Source organism: Amblyomma americanum, chromosome 1 (genome assembly GCF_052857255.1).
Source record: "Amblyomma americanum isolate KBUSLIRL-KWMA chromosome 1, ASM5285725v1, whole genome shotgun sequence".
Classification (NCBI taxonomy): Eukaryota; Metazoa; Arthropoda; class Arachnida; order Ixodida; family Ixodidae; genus Amblyomma; species Amblyomma americanum.
In genome coordinates this window covers 180,758,178-180,777,920 of record NC_135497.1, presented here as the reverse complement: position 1 = coordinate 180,777,920, position 19,743 = coordinate 180,758,178, and the positions used below count along the sequence as shown (strand labels likewise).

The 19,743-nt window shown below is 43.4% G+C and overlaps 1 protein-coding gene and 1 pseudogene across 1 annotated transcript in view; both read right to left on the bottom strand.

The window, feature by feature from the left end:
• LOC144114278 (RING finger and SPRY domain-containing protein 1-like) overlaps positions 1–19,743 on the bottom strand; it is a 71,901-nt gene that overhangs the window by 50,795 nt on the left and 1,363 nt on the right. The window contains exons 2-4 of the mRNA XM_077647901.1: positions 7,120–7,599; positions 4,171–4,336; positions 1,971–2,097 (exon numbers count right to left, since the gene is read on the bottom strand). Coding sequence (XP_077504027.1) covers positions 1,971–2,097; positions 4,171–4,336; positions 7,120–7,550 — 724 coding nt within the window. The 5' untranslated portion in view covers positions 7,551–7,599. The remainder of the gene's footprint in view (positions 1–1,970; positions 2,098–4,170; positions 4,337–7,119; positions 7,600–19,743) is intronic.
• Positions 11,421–12,211, bottom strand: LOC144093940 (uncharacterized; annotated as a pseudogene).

The window sequence follows — 19,743 nt, the reverse complement described above, 5'->3', positions numbered from 1 at the left end:
GTATGTTAATTAATAAATTAATTATTTAAAAAAACTTGTTAAAAAAGGCTGCATGAAAACCACCAGCAACAATGACAAGATTATGCAATGATTAATTATTGCTTATTAAGTGCAATAGCTTACAAAGCAGCTGTGAGACATGATGTAGTTAGTGGACAGTTCCAGTTTAATTCTGACTGTGTGAATTTTCCTTAACATGAACTGCAATCTCAGTGCAGAGGTACTTTTGCACTTCACCTTCATTGAAACATGGCTGCCTTGACCACAATCATGGTTTGTGCTCGGCAGCTGAACACCAATGTTACTGAGCCACAACAGTGAATTCAAGTGATGATGAACAGCAGTTTGCTTAGATTCTCGCCAGCAAGGTTTCTGACAGGAATCAGTGTGATGGGGCCTATGAGCATATCATACCCAACAGGCTGCATTCCCTATCCGGAAGGTTGTTTTAATTCTTAAGCATGTTTATATACAAATGAAATGTCGGAAGAAACTTGTTCACAAAATGGCATCTTTCAACCATCAGCACATACAATAGCAGACTGACTTTTGTACAATAATTCAGACTGGCATGATAATTTCGACTTTGTTGAGGAACCATCATGCACCTCATAGAAATGTGTACATATACACGAACAATATTCCACACTCTGAGTGTGCGTACTCTGAAAGTTAGATTTTTCGTACTAAAATAGATGCCAGCAATACTGTGAAGATTGTTCGTCGTCCTAGTTTGTTTTAACAGCCTAATATAGACGTGAGTGGGCATCGCTGTCACAACAAATCGGTTCTTCGCTGCCATAAAAGGAGTCAGTCACCTTGGATTTAAACGGAGTCGATCAGACAGACTGGTTTGAATAGGACTGGCTGCTTGTTCTTCAGCATTGCTATTCAACTTAATGGCATGCTCAGCATTGCCGCCGAGGTGGCCTACAAAGAGCGCCAGATAGCATTGAAAACTGGACAGCAGCAGAGTCCGCCATGAAGGTTCTCTCCCTCGGACTTCATGACCGTTGGAAACAGACTGTTCTTGTTTAGCATGGCGCGTGCATTCATTTGCTGCATGACCTGCGGCCGCTTCTCAATGTCCCGTACCATGAGTTGGTGTGGACATGACGAAAGCATAATTCTGGTTCAGATACAGTCTGTTATTATCGCTTACAAAGAAAAAATGGTGGGCGCGAAGTTCACGAATTTTAAAGTCAGTTTTTCGAAGAAATACAATTTTTTTTTAAGTTCACAATGTTTTTTAACTGTTCGATTATTCGGACCATTCTCTGGGTCCTGCTGGGTCCGAAAAATCGGTCAGTGACTGTAAATGAAACAAAAGTATGCCTGCAAACAGTGATTTCTCTACACACCCCCTTGATTTTCTGAAGGCACCCTTTTAATTCATAACAAATTTTTTTTACACGCGACAAGAAATTTGTCAACCTCGCCATGCGTGTTAGTCATAAATGTTGGTAGTCCTAGGCAACACATAGCTACACATATAAAAAATAAAAAATGATTACCGCTTCTGTACTCTCAACCCCCTTCCTTCATATAAATTTAGGCACAATCCCTAATTTCTACTTTGGGGGAAACCCCTGCCTGCAAATGTGTGCATGAGCTGCAGATGCTTACAAAGCCCACTTTCTGAATACCTCTCGTACACTGATTTCTGCAAGTGATGAACACATACTATTATTAGTGCAGTTCATTACACAGCTTTTCAATGCTTGTCATTAGCTAACAGTAACACATTCTACAGCAATTATTCCTGCCATGTGAAAGCTTAAGCTAACCTTTTTCGTGAAGCCAACAATGCTTTGTTGAAAAGTTAATTTGCAGATGATAATGAACCAGTGCTCAACACCATGTCCCCTATTATACTCCAGACAATTTCTTTGGTTGATACGATGGCAAACACAAGCAAGTGTATAAAAATTTATTTAAAAAAAATGACTTGATAATGTAATAGCTCTCACCTGCAAGTTTTTCTGCAATGCACCCGAGAACGACACAAATGTTCCGGTGCCATGTCGGGTTGTTCCTGCCACTTATGGACAGTTCTCTTGATAGCTGAAACATTTGTGACAGCTTCCCCACAGACTCCTAAAATTATAAAAAGAAAAAAAAAAATCAGTCAATAAATTATGACTAAAGCTAGACTGCAGGGCTTACACTGAGCTAACATAAGTATAATGCTGAAAGTCATTACAACAGAAATAGAAATGGCATAAAAAAAAAAGAATGTTGCACACCAAACCTACGAGCAACTGCACATAACTACTCCAAATCTGTTTAAAAAATCCATAATTTTACCTTGCCAAACTAGGGCACAGTAATACAGAACACTGCTGGCCATGAGCTGTTGTTGCCAACTGCTGTCTTTATCAAGTTGTATTATAATACAGATGATTACAGAAGCACTAAAAAACTGTAGGGGACACCTAAGTTCTGCCTTAAGGGTATGACACGATTTCGTTAATGGGTTAATGATAGAAGTGCGCGAATAACACCTTTTCCAAAACGAATTGATTGCGAATAGTGCAGCTTCACCTCCGAATCGAATACGAATAGAATATTAGTACTAATATTCGCTGCTTGTGCGAATATTCGTACCGAACGAGCAATCGTTCGAAACAATAGAGACACTTGTGGCACTGCTCTTGTACGGTGCCGTAAGTTTAAAAACTATGAAGTTAAAGCTATAGCTGCTAAAACACGCAACATTCATCTCAACTAATGGGTCGCAACACAAAGTCACTACTATATTAACTCTAAAACCATCAAGTTATACACAGGAGGTATTTACTGAGGCGCGAGCGTCACCGCGGCAAACGCGCCATGTTTGCGGTTGTTTCACGCCAGCTCGCGCAGTTTCACGGTACGCCGTGAGGTATCCAGCCTGGATTGTTAGCGATCCGTAACATCTTTGCACATTATTAAATGCATCAACGTCCACTTTTCTTTGTGGAACGCTTATTGTGCATAACGTTTGCAGCAGAATTCTGTGCCGTGATTAAACAGAGTTGCCTGCCACAACTCGGCAGCAAAACTGGCCAGCTGCATTGCACGCAAGAATGTACACGACTTTCAGCTTTTAATATCAGTTCATAACTGTGCATGCATTCTTATGATATGTTATCAAGAAACAACATCAGCTGAGGTGAGCAGACATATCAGCACGATAGCATAAAGACTCCCGTTCAGTGAACAACCCTATGGCGTATGAGAAAACGCAGATTGGTCGAAAAGGTAGTGACGTCACACATGGTGCGGCGGAGCTTAAAAGTGATTAAAACATCACACAAATTGCGAATATGAGGTTGCAACATGACTCAAACATCATTATGACATGTAAGAAGGTAAATTAATTAAACTGAATAGAAAATTAGGATTAGATGGGAATCGAACCAGTGCCCCTTGGATCCTGAGTAAGATATGCTACCCTCAGGCCACCGAGGCCAATCGTTTGACTTGGTTAAAGGAAGGCCTCGTGTGTCTTGTCCGACAGTGTCCATGACTGTGAAGTGATATGCAAAGAGGACTGCAGGCCGCTGCAGGAAGCCATTAAAGCTATCACACCATACCCTAAACATGGCGCTTAAGTGTCCCCCCAAATTTTCCAGCCATCTTGCTGGTACTGCCAGTATACCTCCCTTGGCATCAGTTCTGCACATTATACTGATCACTGGGATTAGTCTGCTTTATCCAGTAGTTAAGCAGTAGGTAGTAACAATGCCAAATGGGCTCTGTTCAGAGTCTACAAAAGAGGACAAAGGAAAAAAAAAACAGCCAAACACAATGCTTGCAGCACTCAGAGCAGCATTATTCAGAAGTATAGCTACTTGACTCTGCACCGTGCTGTCTTTTCAGATCTCGGAATGCACCTCTATGATGTCCTTCATATCATGGACCCATCATGCTAAGCCACACAACACAAATCTTGACATGCGCTTTGGTAGATGGCATCAGGATGCATAAAGAAGGCCTCTAAATTTCAGCCTAAATTACACGAAGCTGAATATTTCTCCACAACTAAATCTGCTCACCCATAGCATAACTGCAAAACGACCGTAGAGCACTCTACTGCAACAAAGACAAGTTTAAAAAATTAATTTTTAATTGTAGTGACTGAGGTCAGTCAGCAATGGTTGCCACTGTAAACCCAGATATACACACCTTAGTTGGCAGGGGGCAATCATCAAGGATGAGAGTAATGACAGCAGGGCCCAAGGGGTCATCCATAGGGATAGCATTCACCATGGACCGGACAACTAGGAGCCAGCCTGACTCTTTGTCAGCTATCAGGTGCAGCTTGATCATGAAAGGTGGAGGCTCCTGCTCACTGCAAGCATTTGACACCAAATATTTATGATACAGAAAAGAAGGCTAGTTCACTGCAATACCTGAAAAAGAGTGGTCAGACAGAACCACATTTATCATGACACAGTTTTAAAAACTACATAGCATGCAAGAGCAGTTTTTCATATATAGTATCTTTAACTGATACACAAAATATACTAAAATGTTTAACCCTTTAAGATGCCGTTTATTGTTTCTTATACTGAAAAAAAAATTTGTTTGCTCCTAAACAGTGTGGGCAGGGCTAAAGCCAATTAACCTGTTTTACGAGAAGCATCCACTGTAATTTTCCACATTTACGTCAAAAATTATGGACAAAATGTCATGGTGGTTGCCAAACTGTGAAGCGCTTCTGGCAAATGAAGGCCTCCGAAACAGTTACTACTAGCTTCTGCCACACAGGGTGATCTCACAGAATACTACGGAGTGATCTTCGGAAAAGGTCATCAAAGTGACGATGTATTTCAAAATGACATTAGGGACAACTCCATATAAGCAACAGCTGTATGTAGCACATTCAGCAAAATCATGTTGCTGGTGGCGGCAGTGTCCATGCACTCGCTGGTGATGGAAGGCAGGCATCCAGTGTGACAAGTGCAGCAAGCCATGGAAGTGACCACGTGCGTGGCCATGAATCATGCCTACCCTCACTCCCCATGACTGCTTATTACAGCCACCTACTCTACTTCAACACTCACAGCAAAAGACATTCACTACAGCTTACTCATAGTGCTAATGCAAGTGCAGCGGCATAAACGAAACAGACAACCCACACCCTCACCCAAAGTTATTAAAACCTCCTAATGGCATCTGCATTTTGCACCACACCAGCTGCTGCTGAAATTTGCATTGCACAAGAGTAAACACCTGGTGAATTTTTTGTTCTTAGTAAAATTTGACTGTCAGACTTTTGTGGCTCTGTTGGCATTCATTTGGCAGGTAAAGATGCATTTATTGCCGAGAAATTTGGAGTTGAAAATAAAAAAAGTTTTTCTTGCCGCTTGAACTGATTCAAATCCGTACACTGATAATGATGTCAAGAGCTTTAGGGACTCTGAATGCTGGCTGAAAGTGGGCGGCATTGCTGTTTAGCTTCAAAGCTATGCAAAAAAAAGTATATGACGTCATAGCAGTTTGTATGTGAAAAATGGCCTGTGGTGGCTATACCCGCACATTTTTTTTGGCCTTTGAAATCTTATAAAAGTTGCATTTTAAGTGAAAGTAGCCTCTTTGTCATTAGAACCGAGGAATCAATCAATATAGAAGAGGTAAATTTGACCTGTGCCCCTTCAAGTTTACAGCCAATAGTCAACATGGTTATAACATGCATTAGCACCAGGCTGTGGCATGCGTTGCTTCCTTTCTCAATGATTCTCAATGAGGTGTATACTAGGAGAGGCTCCTAGTCATGCAACATTGTAATTTTCTCCAATGTGACAGCACCCCTTCAGGACATTGATGCCACAGAGTTATGGGTGACACAGACAGCAGATATACATGTATTTCTTTCACATATAATCGCTGTCGCAAATACACATGTGCTCACATGCAACTCCCTATATGGTCCCAGGGGCTCAGATATCCTCCTGGCTTTGCAGGTAGCATAGCAGGGGACATGCTTTGAAAGCCAAGTGTGTGGCTGGTAACCGTCATTAGGCTCCATTAGACTGCCAAGCATTTTCTTAATGCACTTTCAGCTCAAGAAAAACGGAGATATCTTTTCCCACTTCAAATGGTTCACTACATTTCCTGTGGCTAAGTCCTTTCCAGAAGACATTGCTTTCTTCACTTATTGTTCAGTCGCATATTCAAAGTTAGCAGAAGAATAATATTCACATTCCGAAAGTCCTCTTTTTCTCCAGAGTCCAAATACGAAATATATCCCTCACTAATCAGAAATGGCCTGTAAGCATACTTCTCTTTTATTTTTTCATTATCCTCAGAGGCAGAGGGCATTGCAGGGGTGAGTGGGGTACATTAAAAGTCACATCTTGTAGCTTTTTCCTCATAAAATAACAGCCTCGTCATCACAGAAAATATTTTATGCAGAAATCTTAGTGACTCATTTCTGAATACACCTGCGCATTGCTTTTTTTAGTGCAGCTCAATGCACCACTGGTGGGGGTCATTCACTTCAGTTTTGCCAAGATGCCTTTTAGACAAATGTGACCACACCCAAATTGCATTGCTAAAAAAGTACTGCTTGCTTTTAATAACCAGGATCTGTCGAATAGGTGCGCCAAGAATTGCACAATCATTTTTTTTTTAAAGCTGCACAGAAGGAAAGAAACCTAAACTAAAATGAAAAAATCAGCCTTCCCAGCTATGTGGAAGCAAGTGCAGGCTATTATTAAGAAAAGAACTGTGCAAGACAAACATGGACGAAATAATGCAGAATCTGTGTCTATCCTGTGTCCTTCTCGTCCAAGTGTTCTCGTACAAGCTGGCAGTTTTGCAAAATTTGATTTACTGCCCTTGCTAAACAAAGTAAAAGACACCTCACTTATATAACCAGTAATTATATGATGAAAGACTGAAATCAGTGTTAGTGTGGAGTAGCATTCTCTTACAAAGAGCTGTAACTTTGCCATGTGCACAGTTGTGTACATAGTGTCTGAAACAGTTAATGAGACGTCAAAAGGTGAATCACAGCATGCTTTTCGCAAGCTTCAACATACAAGTGCTCATATTACAGCATGTACGACATATTTCTTCAGTCATACAGCAAGAAGCACATGAACTGCTCGAAGATGCTTTGGTGCTTACTTGTCAACCAAGGTCCGGATGATGGACAGAGTTTCAAGAATGAGGTGCTCCACATAGCTTGTTGAGGGGGCACTAATAGAGCCCCTCGTTCCGTGCCAGCTGAAGGCAGAGCTCGACCTGCGCCGCTCATTTGAGCCATCGTGAGCCTCAACAGGAAGTGAACGAGAACTCTGTCTCCGGTGGAAGCCATACCTTCCACCCACATTGCCACCGTCATCTACCCCAGACTTATGGTCCCTGCAGACACAGCAGAGCAGGTTCCCCATTGCTGCCCCTGTTGCCTTAGCAGCTCTCTCAAACACAGTGTGGGCTGCTGCGGGGCCTCTGCATGTCACAAGGGCAACAGCAAGAGTGCTCGAGCGACGAAGGCTGCACAAGGCTGACAAGTCTCCCTGCTGCGGTTTCGAAGCAACGGTGGTGAGGTAAACCATCTGGTGAGCCAGTGGGGTCCCGGCATCACATGGCCAACTCGCGGAGATGCTGCACATTGCAAAAAAGTATTGTGCAAGAAATTAGAACACAAAACCAAAATAATCCTCTTCTCATCGACATCGAAAGTACAGGGTACCACACATAACTTTCAAAGCAAAGTAGTCACACTTTGCAAAAATTGCACAAGAGCCTTAACCTTTTACTGAGTAGAACGATGCAGACAGATGCAGATTAGCAAGTAAAGGCTTTGAATTGTAAATTGTAGGAAGAAACCAAATCAGACACTTTGATGAAGTATTGAAGGGTGTAAAGTCACTGAAACAGACTGAATGAAAGCTGTTTACCAAATACCGGAACTGACTCGCAGGCCTGGCAACAAAACATGGCAGCTATTTAGGTAACCACATACATAAAGCCGTAAAATTTTTCAGGAGTTGCATGACAATAAAATATCATTTTCTTGCAGACAACACGCATATCCAAAAAGTATAAAATGCTGTCCGCATCTATGTAAGTTGCCTCAACAATGCACATCTCTCTGTTTCGGGCTGTGCACTCAACCAAAGAGGGAATTGAGCTTTTCTACGGCACCCATATTCAGAAACATTTATGGCTATGTGTACAGCCTTTGTCAAAAGTATAGGGCCCAAGAGGTTTGCTTTTGGGCCATGCAGTGTGGCCTGTTATGCATTGCCATCATTTCAAATCTCTTAAATGTTAAGAAACTCCCAATCTCTCTTCTGAATGTTAGGACTTCCACGGATGCTACAAGAGTTGTACTACATGGCTTAAAAGCAAACCCAATAGGCCCTTTAGTTTTGACAAACACTGCACATGCAGAAAGGCACAGCACATAACCTATGAGGTACGCAGGCACGTAGCCAGGATTTTTTTTTTTTTTTTTGGGGGGGGGGGGGGGGGGTCAACCAAACAAAATTTTCTTTTAATAATACTAAGGGAGAGGAGGATTTCTGCTAATGCAAGCATGAATAAAATAAAGTTTTCTGGTGCGCATGTGAGATATGCCTCTCACTATAATGACTCAGACGAATTTTCATACTCTGCAACCGTTTAATACAACATGGTCGTATATACAGTGAGATGAAAAAAGTGCTGAAGTAAATATGAAAACGTCAAATACAAAACAGAGACCTTCCTATTCTATTTCACACATAATCGTAACTAAATTGCTTAATCTGGCTTCATTAAACTTATAATGGTACAGGAAAGAAACAAGAAACAGAGCTTCATTTCAGTGTGGCATTGTATGCACCTTCTTTACTACCAAATGCTAGTTACATAGAAGCAACTGGTACGAAGCATATACGCACTATGAAAACTAAACACACGGCTCACAATTTAAACAATGAAAACAATACACAGCAACGCACACATAACAGTAAATATTTGCCACACAGAAGGGACACCTTATCGATGTACGCACTGCTACAAATAAGCATTAGCATCAGCACTCACACATCTTTATGTGAGTGGCATACTATATATAAATCATAAAAATGCGCTATATATGACGGTGTTTCTTATTTTTTCTTCAGTCAATTATACTTTTCGTTTGGACTGCAATATCATTTTTGTCATGCTGTAATCCCAAGTCACTTTGGTTTTGCCATTAATGCCGAAATAATTTCGTCAACACTAACTGGAGCCCGGATAATTGATATCAGGGCTAACCCGTTAAACCACTCTTCACCTGTTCGGCTCCGAAGGTATGTTTTAACCCTCTTCAATGCAGAGAAACTGCGTTCTGCAGTGGCAGTAGTCATTGGCAGCACTGCTAAAATCTTGAGGAGTGTATGAACATTTGGAAATAGGACCTTGTCGCAGTTCACTAACGCGTCAGTGGCGTAGCACGGCGTCTTCTTTACTCCTGTTGCTTCCCATTTTGCTTTCCACACCTGCTACTCTCCCCTTAGCGCAGGGATGTGCGTTGTCTGCATGTCCTGTATGTACTTTCCAGTTGAAGTCAAATAGTAATTAGCCCGATGCTTCTGAGTACCCACCACCCGCTTATTTCAGAGCTTACACCAATATCTGCCGCTGCCTTTTGACATACAGAGAATATTTTGTGAAACTGCTCCTCAGAATAAGCAGCCATTCTTTCCAGCCTGCACAAAGCGAGGTCTACGTAGTCTAACGCCATGTTCATGTCAATCGACTTGCTCTGCAAATACTCGGACAAGTGATGCGTTAGGCTTAAGAAAGTGTCACAAACGGTTAGACTAATGAAGTTAAGAGAGCATACTCAATGGAGGAGGGCAGACATGGTGGAAACACTTGTTGCGTCGTGGAAGGCTTCCATGAGCTCTTCTAGTGTGGCGACTATTTGAGACAATGGCTCACTAAATATTGAGACCGCCTCGTGGCCTTCCACCCACTTCCACAAGGAGCGGGTGGAATCCGGAGCTTCCCACTTCCACCCGGAGCAGCCAGTGCGCAACAAAAAGTAATTGAAAGAAGACGTGTGTAATCTTGCTTGTTTAATATACCCACTGTTTTTGTTATCGTTCTTCAGTCTTGTCCACGTGTGATTCATCCGTTGTTATTCAAACCCAAAAGTTCGAAGTGAGCTTAATTCAGTATTCTCATTAACACAGTTGTTTTCTGGGAGCTAGTTGTCCGATCAGCGATCGCTTCCAAGCCTTGGTGAACACCTGCAAATAGCTGCCAAGAGTGGGGATTGATATGGCAGTGGTTTAGAAATCTGTGCGAGGTTAGCAGGGGTCTGAAAAAAATGAGAGATGGTTTGACTCGACCAGAAACGCAGCATTGTGCAAATGCTTAGAAATCTTGACTGTCCATGCACATTTAAGGACTTTCCGACCTTATTTTGGGGGTGGGCCAAGTCGGTTTTGACTTATCCCATGTCCCGCCCGGCCATGTCACCAGCCAACTACCACCTGCCAGAGGCATGCTTATGAAGAGGACCGTGATGTATGCTGTCCAAGTTGGCAGGAGCGACATAGATATCAAGCCCCGCTTTATAACCAAGCCGCATGGATGTTCCTGCATGGCCTATAGGAGCAGCGCCTCTGACTCGGATCCTGGTGGATTTGATTCCCATCTCAGTGTTGGCAACCCCAATTCACAGCCCCAGCCAATTTCTTCCAGGAGGCTTCAGACACATATCTGCCAAATCCGGTTCCCAGTGAGTTCGATTCCCATTTCAAAGTTGGTAGCCTGAGTTTGCAGCTTCTGCCACTCAGTTAAGTGATGGTGACGAAAAATTTTGTAGGCCTAGTGGAGTGCTTTCGCACCTCAATTTCGGGAAGGGGGGGCCCGGGCCCGCCGGGCCCCCCCTTCGCTACGTGCCTGGAGGTACGGTATGGTATGTCAGGTCAAACGACATGAAGCTGCACATGGGCCATAATAGATGCTGTAGTGGAGGGCTCCGGATTAATTTCTACCACTTCGGATTTTTTTAATGTGCACTGACATCACATAGCACACAGGCATCTATCCATTTCACCTCCATCAAAACGCAGCCACTGCAGTCGGAATTCAATCTCACGTTCTCGAGCTCAGCAACTGAATGCCATAGCCACTAAGCCACTACATTAGGTGTAACCAATATAACATGGGCACAAAACGGTGCTAATAAGCAACCACTGCATGATGAGGTGCTGAGTAGGAAGGAACACTCAGAGTATAACCAATTTAAACAGAAAATCATGTGCAATGCCATTAACAGCAGCCTTAATATGTTAAAGATGAAAAGGCCAGTACAAAAGGCGACATGCAGCCATCCAGGGACGCCGGAAGTATATTATCAGTGAGGGAGCTCGAACAAGTTTCTTTTTACTTGTTTTTTTTTGTTCATGTACCTAGGTTTTTCAGATATTACAATCCAAGTTTGGCTCGAGAGAGGGAACAATTAACCGCGTGAAAAAATTAATTTCCTTATGCAGTATTTCTTTGATCGCTAGATGGAGCACATTATACAAGCATTAACAAGAAAAAAATTACAAAATGAATTTTTAGTGCGCACATATTTATTGACATTTGACAAATTTACAGGCATTCGTAAATGAACAAAACCATAACATAAAACAAGAGTTTAAATACCACAATGCAAGCAAACGCGCTACAGTACATGTATACAGTTACCAATGATGCACGCAAGCAGCAGGCATTTCGGACAGTGCTGCTCTTTCTAGGTGCTTAGGCGGGACCAAAGTTTGCTGCTCGCTCCGCTGTTCTGCTCACAAACTCCCTGATGACGTCGTCTAAACTTAGAAGCGCCATTCTTTCTTTGTGTATATGCAAAATCAAAAGATGCAATAACCTCTTTTGAGTCGTTCGGTTGCGCAAATACGTTTTGATTCTGCACAGAGCACTAAAAGAGCGTTCCCCAGAAGCGACAGATGCTGGTTTGGAAAACAGAAGCTGAACATACCTCACGACCTGAACCATCAACTCGTGAATTTTTTGCGATTCCCTTTGTAGGATCTCCAAAATGCTCAGAGTTGTGGTAGAATCAGCACCGCTTAGAAGAGTTGATAATAGCATAAACTGCGCCGAGTCTGCACAAGTCAAAATCAACTGCATGCACTCCCAAAGCCGCCTCTAGTTCATTTGCTGTATACCGACTACTTCCAGCGGCGCTGGTTAAGATGTCTTATAGTTTTACGAGCTGTTTCATGCCTGGCTGCTCAAAACGCTGTTTTGTTTCGCATATGATTCGGTCGGCACTAGCGAAATACTCCTTGTGCAGCGCGGCCTTAACGTCAAGTGCAACTGGCTGGACAGGTTTATCAGTCGTCTCATACCTCGCAGGAGGTTTTTTTGGCCTTGACATACAAGTTTCCTTCAGGCCTAGGCGTGCTGCTGTTGTGCTCGTGTGCTGCCACAGCTTCTCAAACGCAGTTTCAGAGCGCAGCTGGGAGATCGCCTCGCAGAGAGCCTCTGCTACCTTTTTTGCACCTGCAGCGCAATATGTTGAGCTCTGGAGAGCCCTTGCTAATTCTTCACAAGGCCCAAAGAAGGCTACGGAAATGTGGATACCTAACAAGGTTTAAAATTTCTGCAAAAGCCGATCGTAACCTTTAAAAATAGCCTTGCTACTTTCGGTCACTGAACCTGGTGTCTAATAAAAACATAGGGTCACTGACCAAGTCAAAATTTTAAAGAAACGTATTGACGTTTCGGAAGCCCTACGCTTCCGAAACGTCAATACGTTTCTTTAAAATTTTGACTTGGTCAGTGACCCTATGTTTTTATTATGCCTCTACCTGACCAGACGACGTTTCGTCAAACTCTTGACTACAACCTGGTGTCTGCAAGAGCTCCTTGAGTGCATCTTGGACTCTGGCGTAATTCTCAACGAATCTTTGCATCGACTTAACTTCAACGGTCCATCGCGTCGGGCAAAGCGGCAGTAAGATATGTGGCCTTCATCCACTCTCCACAGCTGACTAGCATCCTGTGCAGGGAGGAAGCGGTACTGGCTCACTTTGCCCCTTGCTTTGCAGTGGACAGCGCGGTTTTCGGCGAGCTGTCTTTGTGAACCATCACTTGGCCACAGTGTCACAGCTGCTGATTGCAGTTGTTGAATTTGATACGCAGATGAGCCGGCACAACGTGGGCACCGATGCAGTGCTGCATGTTAACTGAAAAAAATTATCGCTGTGGCATATGGTAGTATGTGCATTGAGGATACCTGATTATGATGTATGAGATAACTCCACATTTTCATGTCCCTACTCGGTGGTTTCGCTAGCTGTGGTGTTAGGCTGCTGAGCCCAAGAATGTTGGATCGAGTCCCGGCCATGGTGGCTGCATCTCAATGGAGAGCAAATGCAAAAGCACTCATGGGCTGTGAGTTGTATGCGCACAGTGTACCTATTTGACCAAGATTAAGATGGAGTCCTTCGCTATGGCGTCTCTTATAGCCCATGCGCCGCTTTGAGTCACAATACCTGCCTTTCGGATTTAAATAAACTATATACATGGACGTGTGCGAAAGTTCCCAACTGGTTTATGGAACAACTTCCAGTTGATTCCAGCTGTAACCATATGGAAACCAGTTTCGACTAATCACATTTTAAATGCGAACTGTGCTTTTGTTTCATTCTGGAAATTTATTGCATGGCAAATAAGGTTTCATACACATACATCAACTTAGGGCCTGTGTATAGCTGTGGTCCAAGGAGAGGGCTGAGTCGGGCTGGTTGGTTCATGTTGAACGGTATGTCGAAACAGCGCTGACGGATGGGACGGAAGAGGAGACAGACACATGCGCTGGTGTCTGGTGTCTGTCTCCTCTTCCATCCCGTCCGTCAGCGCTGCTTCTTCGTACCGTTCAGCTGTGGTTAATAGTCACCTGACTATATGGTTTACTTCTGAGCCTTGAATTGAAACTTTAACATCTCCAAAGACCAAAATAAATGGTAAGGGCGAAGGTCTTCTTCTCATTGCTCAGACTACTTCTATTCCCCTACCACCACGCAGCTCAAGCACAAACCATGTCATGTGGACTGTCAAGGGTTTTTAAACGGGATATCTGAGCTCAATATTTCCAGTTGTGGATAAGCACACCTTATGTTATTTGCATGCACTGCAAAACAATGTTGCTGAAATATGAATTGTGTTTTGACAAAGCATATATTTGGCTGAAAATAAGAAGGAGCCAAGGCAATAAAGAAAGCAAGCACCATAGGTTCTCTGTTCCATACTAGTCCACCGCTGTGGTTAACGATGACCTGCAGCGCTGTCAGTACTTACATTTAACCTGCATGTCTAACGAATTTTCTATTTCAAAAGGAGCAAGACTAACTAACGAATTTTCTATTTCAAAAGGAGCAAGACTAAGCAGGCATACTCAACTATAATAATAATGTAAGCGCAGATAAAGCAGTACATACCCGAATAAGCCCCCAAAAAGGCTGGAACTGTCCACGGAGGTTGACAAACGGCGCCGGCCTTCCTTGATCGCGGTACAAGCTTCCGCCAAGCTCCCTAAAGGTCGACTCCCAAAACCCTTCCGAAGCGCTTCTTTACATATAGCCACTGTAATATACCACTTTTCCAGTAACGTCCTGCGCATGCGCAAAGCCATGCGTCTACCAATTTTTACGACTGAATTTTTGAATAGGAGAGGAGTTCACTGAACGTGCTTTTCCACGACGTCCTCTCCATGTGACAAACTACTGCACAATAATGGACCATTTGGAAAAATCTGTAAGTCAGCTTTCCGCAATGCTTGCTTTCCAACCAAAACTTCCCGTTCCGAGAGGACACTCTCGCACCCTTTGTGCAGTCGGGTTCCCCCTTCTGAGTAACTTCTGGGATATCGCCATTTGACTTCAAGATGGCCCCGAGACGGGGGAGACCGCTGTCAACGTCCTGTAGCACCGCAGTAGAGGTTAGGCAGGAAATGCAAGGAAACGGGCTTTGCTTCCGTGACGGCAGGAGTGGGCTACCTCATACAGGAACTCCGCTCATACTAAACCTTCTTAGAATTTTCTGGTGAACAAGTTAGACTGAACCTGCATCGTCGCACCAACTTCCTCCCTTCACCCCTCCGTACCCCTAGCCCGAACAATGAACAGCCGAACAGCCACTTCACGATGACAAGGACCGGTCTCCCCTTTTTTTTTTGTGCACCATGCTAAGAGATGACACATCCGGCTCACAAAGACGACAGTGATTGGGACTCTCAGAAAAATTCCCTTCGCATAAGTTAATTGACTTCGCCGCTTTTCAACAAAGGAAAAGCAAAGCCGGCTCCCTGCTTCTGCTGCTACTGCGAAGTGGTACCTGCGCCAGAGTGTTTTTATTGTTAAAATTGACGTTCTAGGAAATCCAAAATGAGGGCTAGCACTCTAATTCATGCTTGTTCCAGAGACTTGGGGATGTCTTCAATGTGTAGTTTCCTACTGGGACGTCATGGGAACGTGGAGGTCGTAAGTTAGGTTACTGCAAAAAAATGTAAACAAGACAGGAATTCAGGTGGGGGAGGGGCTGAGCCCCCTCATGAGAATACTTGGGGGGCTCTGGCCTCCGCCACCCCCCTGTTCCGGCGTCGCTGCAGCCATCCTCTTCTTTGTTCTATGTAGAATCTTATACAAATAATATTTTGAGCAAAAAATCATTTTGTAAATACTACTTTTAAGCAGAATCCTATGCGAGCATTATTTTTGCTCCATCAACATGGCAGGTGAAATGCACACTTATTTTTAAGCAAAAATCAAAGAACTTTCATTTTTTTTCATGACTTTAAGCTTGGCCAATTTTATGCAGAGAAATAAAACACCTTTACCAGGCTGGAAATAGTTCTCTTCCAAAGTTGTATGCTGCATGTAGGAAATAACTGAAACATTAATTAATGGCTCCACTGAATAAGGGAGATTACAACGTTTTTCACCTAACGTGGGGGATAGGTGAAAGATAACCGATGGTCCTTAAGGGTAATGGAGTGGTTTCCTAGCGAAGGCAAGCGCAGCAGGGTTCGGCAGAAAGTAAGGTGGGTGGATGAGATTAAGAAGTTTGTGGGGATAAGACCGCTGCAGGTAGCATAGGATAAGGTTAATTGGAGGGACATGGGAGAGGCCTTTGTCCTGTAGTGGACATAGGCCGATGGTGATGATGTAGAGTAAAAAGTACGGGTGCAGCTTAACTTTTCTTCACGATTTTGACTAGGATCTCATTATCTCACGTTTTTAATGCATCAGCATTAGAACTCCCATTAGCAGAAAAAGTGTCCGGTGTTGTCTGGCATGTGAAGCCTCAGGGCAGAGGAGGAAAAGTGTATAGTGGAAAATGGCAAAGGGGAGGGGGCAAGGTGAAAGTGGAGAGAAGGGAACAGGGCAAGTCAGTGGGAGGCAACAGGTGTGGAGAGGGGAACTATGGTTGCCAAGCAGAGCTGAAGGGTGGGGAAAGTGGCAAGGGGTATGGAGCTACACACTGTGATTGCTGTATTGGACTGGGTAAGTGAAGAGGGGACGCCACGCACCATTGTGTGGCGGGAACACTAATCCTAATGCATACTCTGCCGCACGAATTGCACTGAATGTCCGTGACTTTGTTTTCCCCTGACCTACTCTGCTCTCTTCCTGTCTTTTAACGTTACATATATTGATACGGTGCATTCTTCCTGCTGTTCTGTGGTCTTGCTGCCTCTCTGGTCTTTGTCCAGAAGCACTTATTTACCTGTGACAATATCATTTTCTTCCCATAACTCGCTACGCTGGCTCCAATTTAAGTTCAGCCTTTTTTGTTAGATTCCACATTTCTGCCACATAGGTGAGTACCGGTAAGATATAGCCGTAAGATATATAGAGGGATACTGGTAAACTGCCAATCATGATGTGAGAGTACCTTCCAAATACACTTCACCCCATTCTTATTTTCCTAGTTATTTCACTCAGACTGCATCAGGGCAGGCCGATGCAGGAAAGTTCAGAATTTTGTTCAGCAAAGAAACAGGAGAATGAACAAGTGTCTACCCATTAGGAACCAATAATACTACCAACAGATCACTCATTAATTGCTGCTCTGAGCAAAAAGCAATATAAAAGCATGAAAGAAAACTGGGTAGCCTGTAAATGAGTCTGGCATAGCAGTCTGAACTCAAGCAAACCAACATTCATACAATGCATTTCTTCTAAAACTAGAAAACAATGTCTTCCACCTATGTTATGAGTAGTTATACACTCCTAAACATTTTTCCAGAAGTGACATAGAGTGTGCCAACTTTTCTGTTCACACTCTCTATGTCGTTATAGAAAAATGGAAAGCATCTTTAGTCCCAGAACATAAGCAAATTAAACAGATAGACAACTCTATACAATGTTATACACCCACCCACTAGCAAGCGATTATGTGAGCATATGCTCCCCCAGAATGCATTGGTTTGGGCCTAAAGCAAAGTTGAAGGCTCAGCCAGCCTTCGTCACATGTGTGCACTTTTATGCCAAAGGAAGGAAGGCGCTTAAAAGCACGAATGGTTATTAAACAGGATGTTATATTACAAACAGCATTAACTCTAGATTTTAGAACAACCAACAGAAATGCTGCAGCACCCAGAAGCAAAGAAATGGAGCTGGGCACGCAAAGCAAGGGCTCAATCCGGGTGTTGGCAGAATAAATGGAGCTTATGTCTAGCTAGGGAAAACCTTAGGGAGTAGCTGCGCGACACTATGTGGAGGATGGAGGGCAAAGGATGCGCATCGCACAGCATATTCTGGGGACAAAGGTTGCATGCTAGTGGCTTTCAGCATTTAGCTGGAAACAATGGGTGGCAAGGAAGAAGAAATGACCACATCAGCCCCTCCTGACTCCAGAACGCCTCTGCATCCATAGATGCAAGTGAAAAAACACCCTGCGAGTTGCGACTCGAGCCAATATATAAAGTGTGCACACTGCCAACAGCCAAAAATTATGAAATGGATGACAGAGCTGAAAAGCATCCAAACAAAACCTAGGGGGAATAAGAGAAAACGCTATGAACTTTGCTCCTGTTCGGGTCAATGGAAGTCCCCCCATGTTGACACACCACTTGTGCCTTCATGCCGGAATAACACTCCTGTATCTCATTTGGAGGGGCCCAATAAGACCCCAAAGCCAGAATGTGAAGAGCAAATAGAAAGGGGTGAGGGGGGGGGGGGGGTGAGGTGAGGACTAACATGCACGTGTGCTTCCGCATTCAGGGTAACAATCAGTGCAACCAGCCTTTTCTGCACAGAACAACCACGACCACAAGGGGTGTCACAAGTAAACAGAAAAGCGCAACAGCCATGCACTGAGGTTGCTTGAGGAGCATAATGTAGCAAAACACTGGTGCTGACATAATGAGCATATTTTACTATAAAATAAACTTCTTGCAGCCAAGCTACTGATGTGCCATCATTTCAGAAAAAAAAAAAAGGTCATATCGATGGCACATTAATAGTAGTAGTGCAGACAGAACACCAAGCTCCTGTGCAGCTGTAGCAAACGGAATCACTTCATGATGTCTAGATGAGCTTAAAAACTTTAATCCTGCAATGAATATAAGCACAAGCATCAGGATCTTTTGTAGCGATAGCTTCATTACGGTAGCGTTTTGAGCGTGGCTGCCCCGCCACCCAGTAGCTGCGCTGCCACGCTGCCACGTGGTTGGTCACATGGTGCGGAGCAGCTGCCGGCGGCGCAGCGCCATGGCTGATCACGTGGTTCATCACGCGGTTGGTCACATGACCAAGTTCCACTTGGCCAGCTGTAGCTATCGCGTCACTCCAGGTTTAACGAGAGCTAAACCACCGCCAATTTTTTTAAATTTCTGCAAGCACCTCCCCGTATTTTAGCACAAAAGTCTTTTGTCAGAACTTTCCTATACTTTTATAATGATACCGAGCCCTAGTTTCAGAGAAAACCATGGGAACTTGAAAATCGAGAGCATTGTCACTAATGCTCGGTTGCGTTTACTAAGCAAAAGCAGCTTGTGTACAGAAGATGGAACTAATGCCAGACTGTGCTACTGCTCTCTTTCCATGCTACTGAAGGACCAGCACAAAGGGTTTATTTGAAAGTTTATCTGAAATTTCTATCTAAAGCAGCAAGATAACAGCATGCTGTACATAAGTTCCATAAAATGCTGCTAAGCACACTGAGCAGCATTTTATGTCACTCATGACTTTGTTAAATAATTTCTAAGACTGAGTGGTTTTCATAAAACTGACAATAAGAATAGAAGCCCTACAGTGTCTCATCAAGGTAATAATTCAGCTAAAATCTTGGACTGTCAAGAGCTGCCAGCTAGTGCATTCAACTTCACAGTTTTGTATGGCACGCACATTAGACATGAATGCAAATTACACAGGGCAAATAACCTAAATTGTTTCACATGTAGGTTATTATTCGTTGAAGAAATATTTAACTCCAGTCAATTCAATACTTTACTCAGTAGGAAAGTTTTTTCAGCATTTGGATACCGGATACCAGTCAGAAATGGCAAATGTCAAACTTACTTTTGTAAAAGGACAAAGCAAACATTCTTCCTTCTGTAATGCTGGTAAATTGCATTTAAAACTGCTGCATACAGTATTGCACTTGGCATCAGTATCTGCCTCGTTTTTGCAACAGAAATTAGCCTGCACAATCACCTTATAGAAATTAAAAACTGTCAACACCTGAAAGATAAGACCTTGGGAGAGCAAGAAAGCGGAGTGCAGTGCAGAGTGCATATGGAACAAC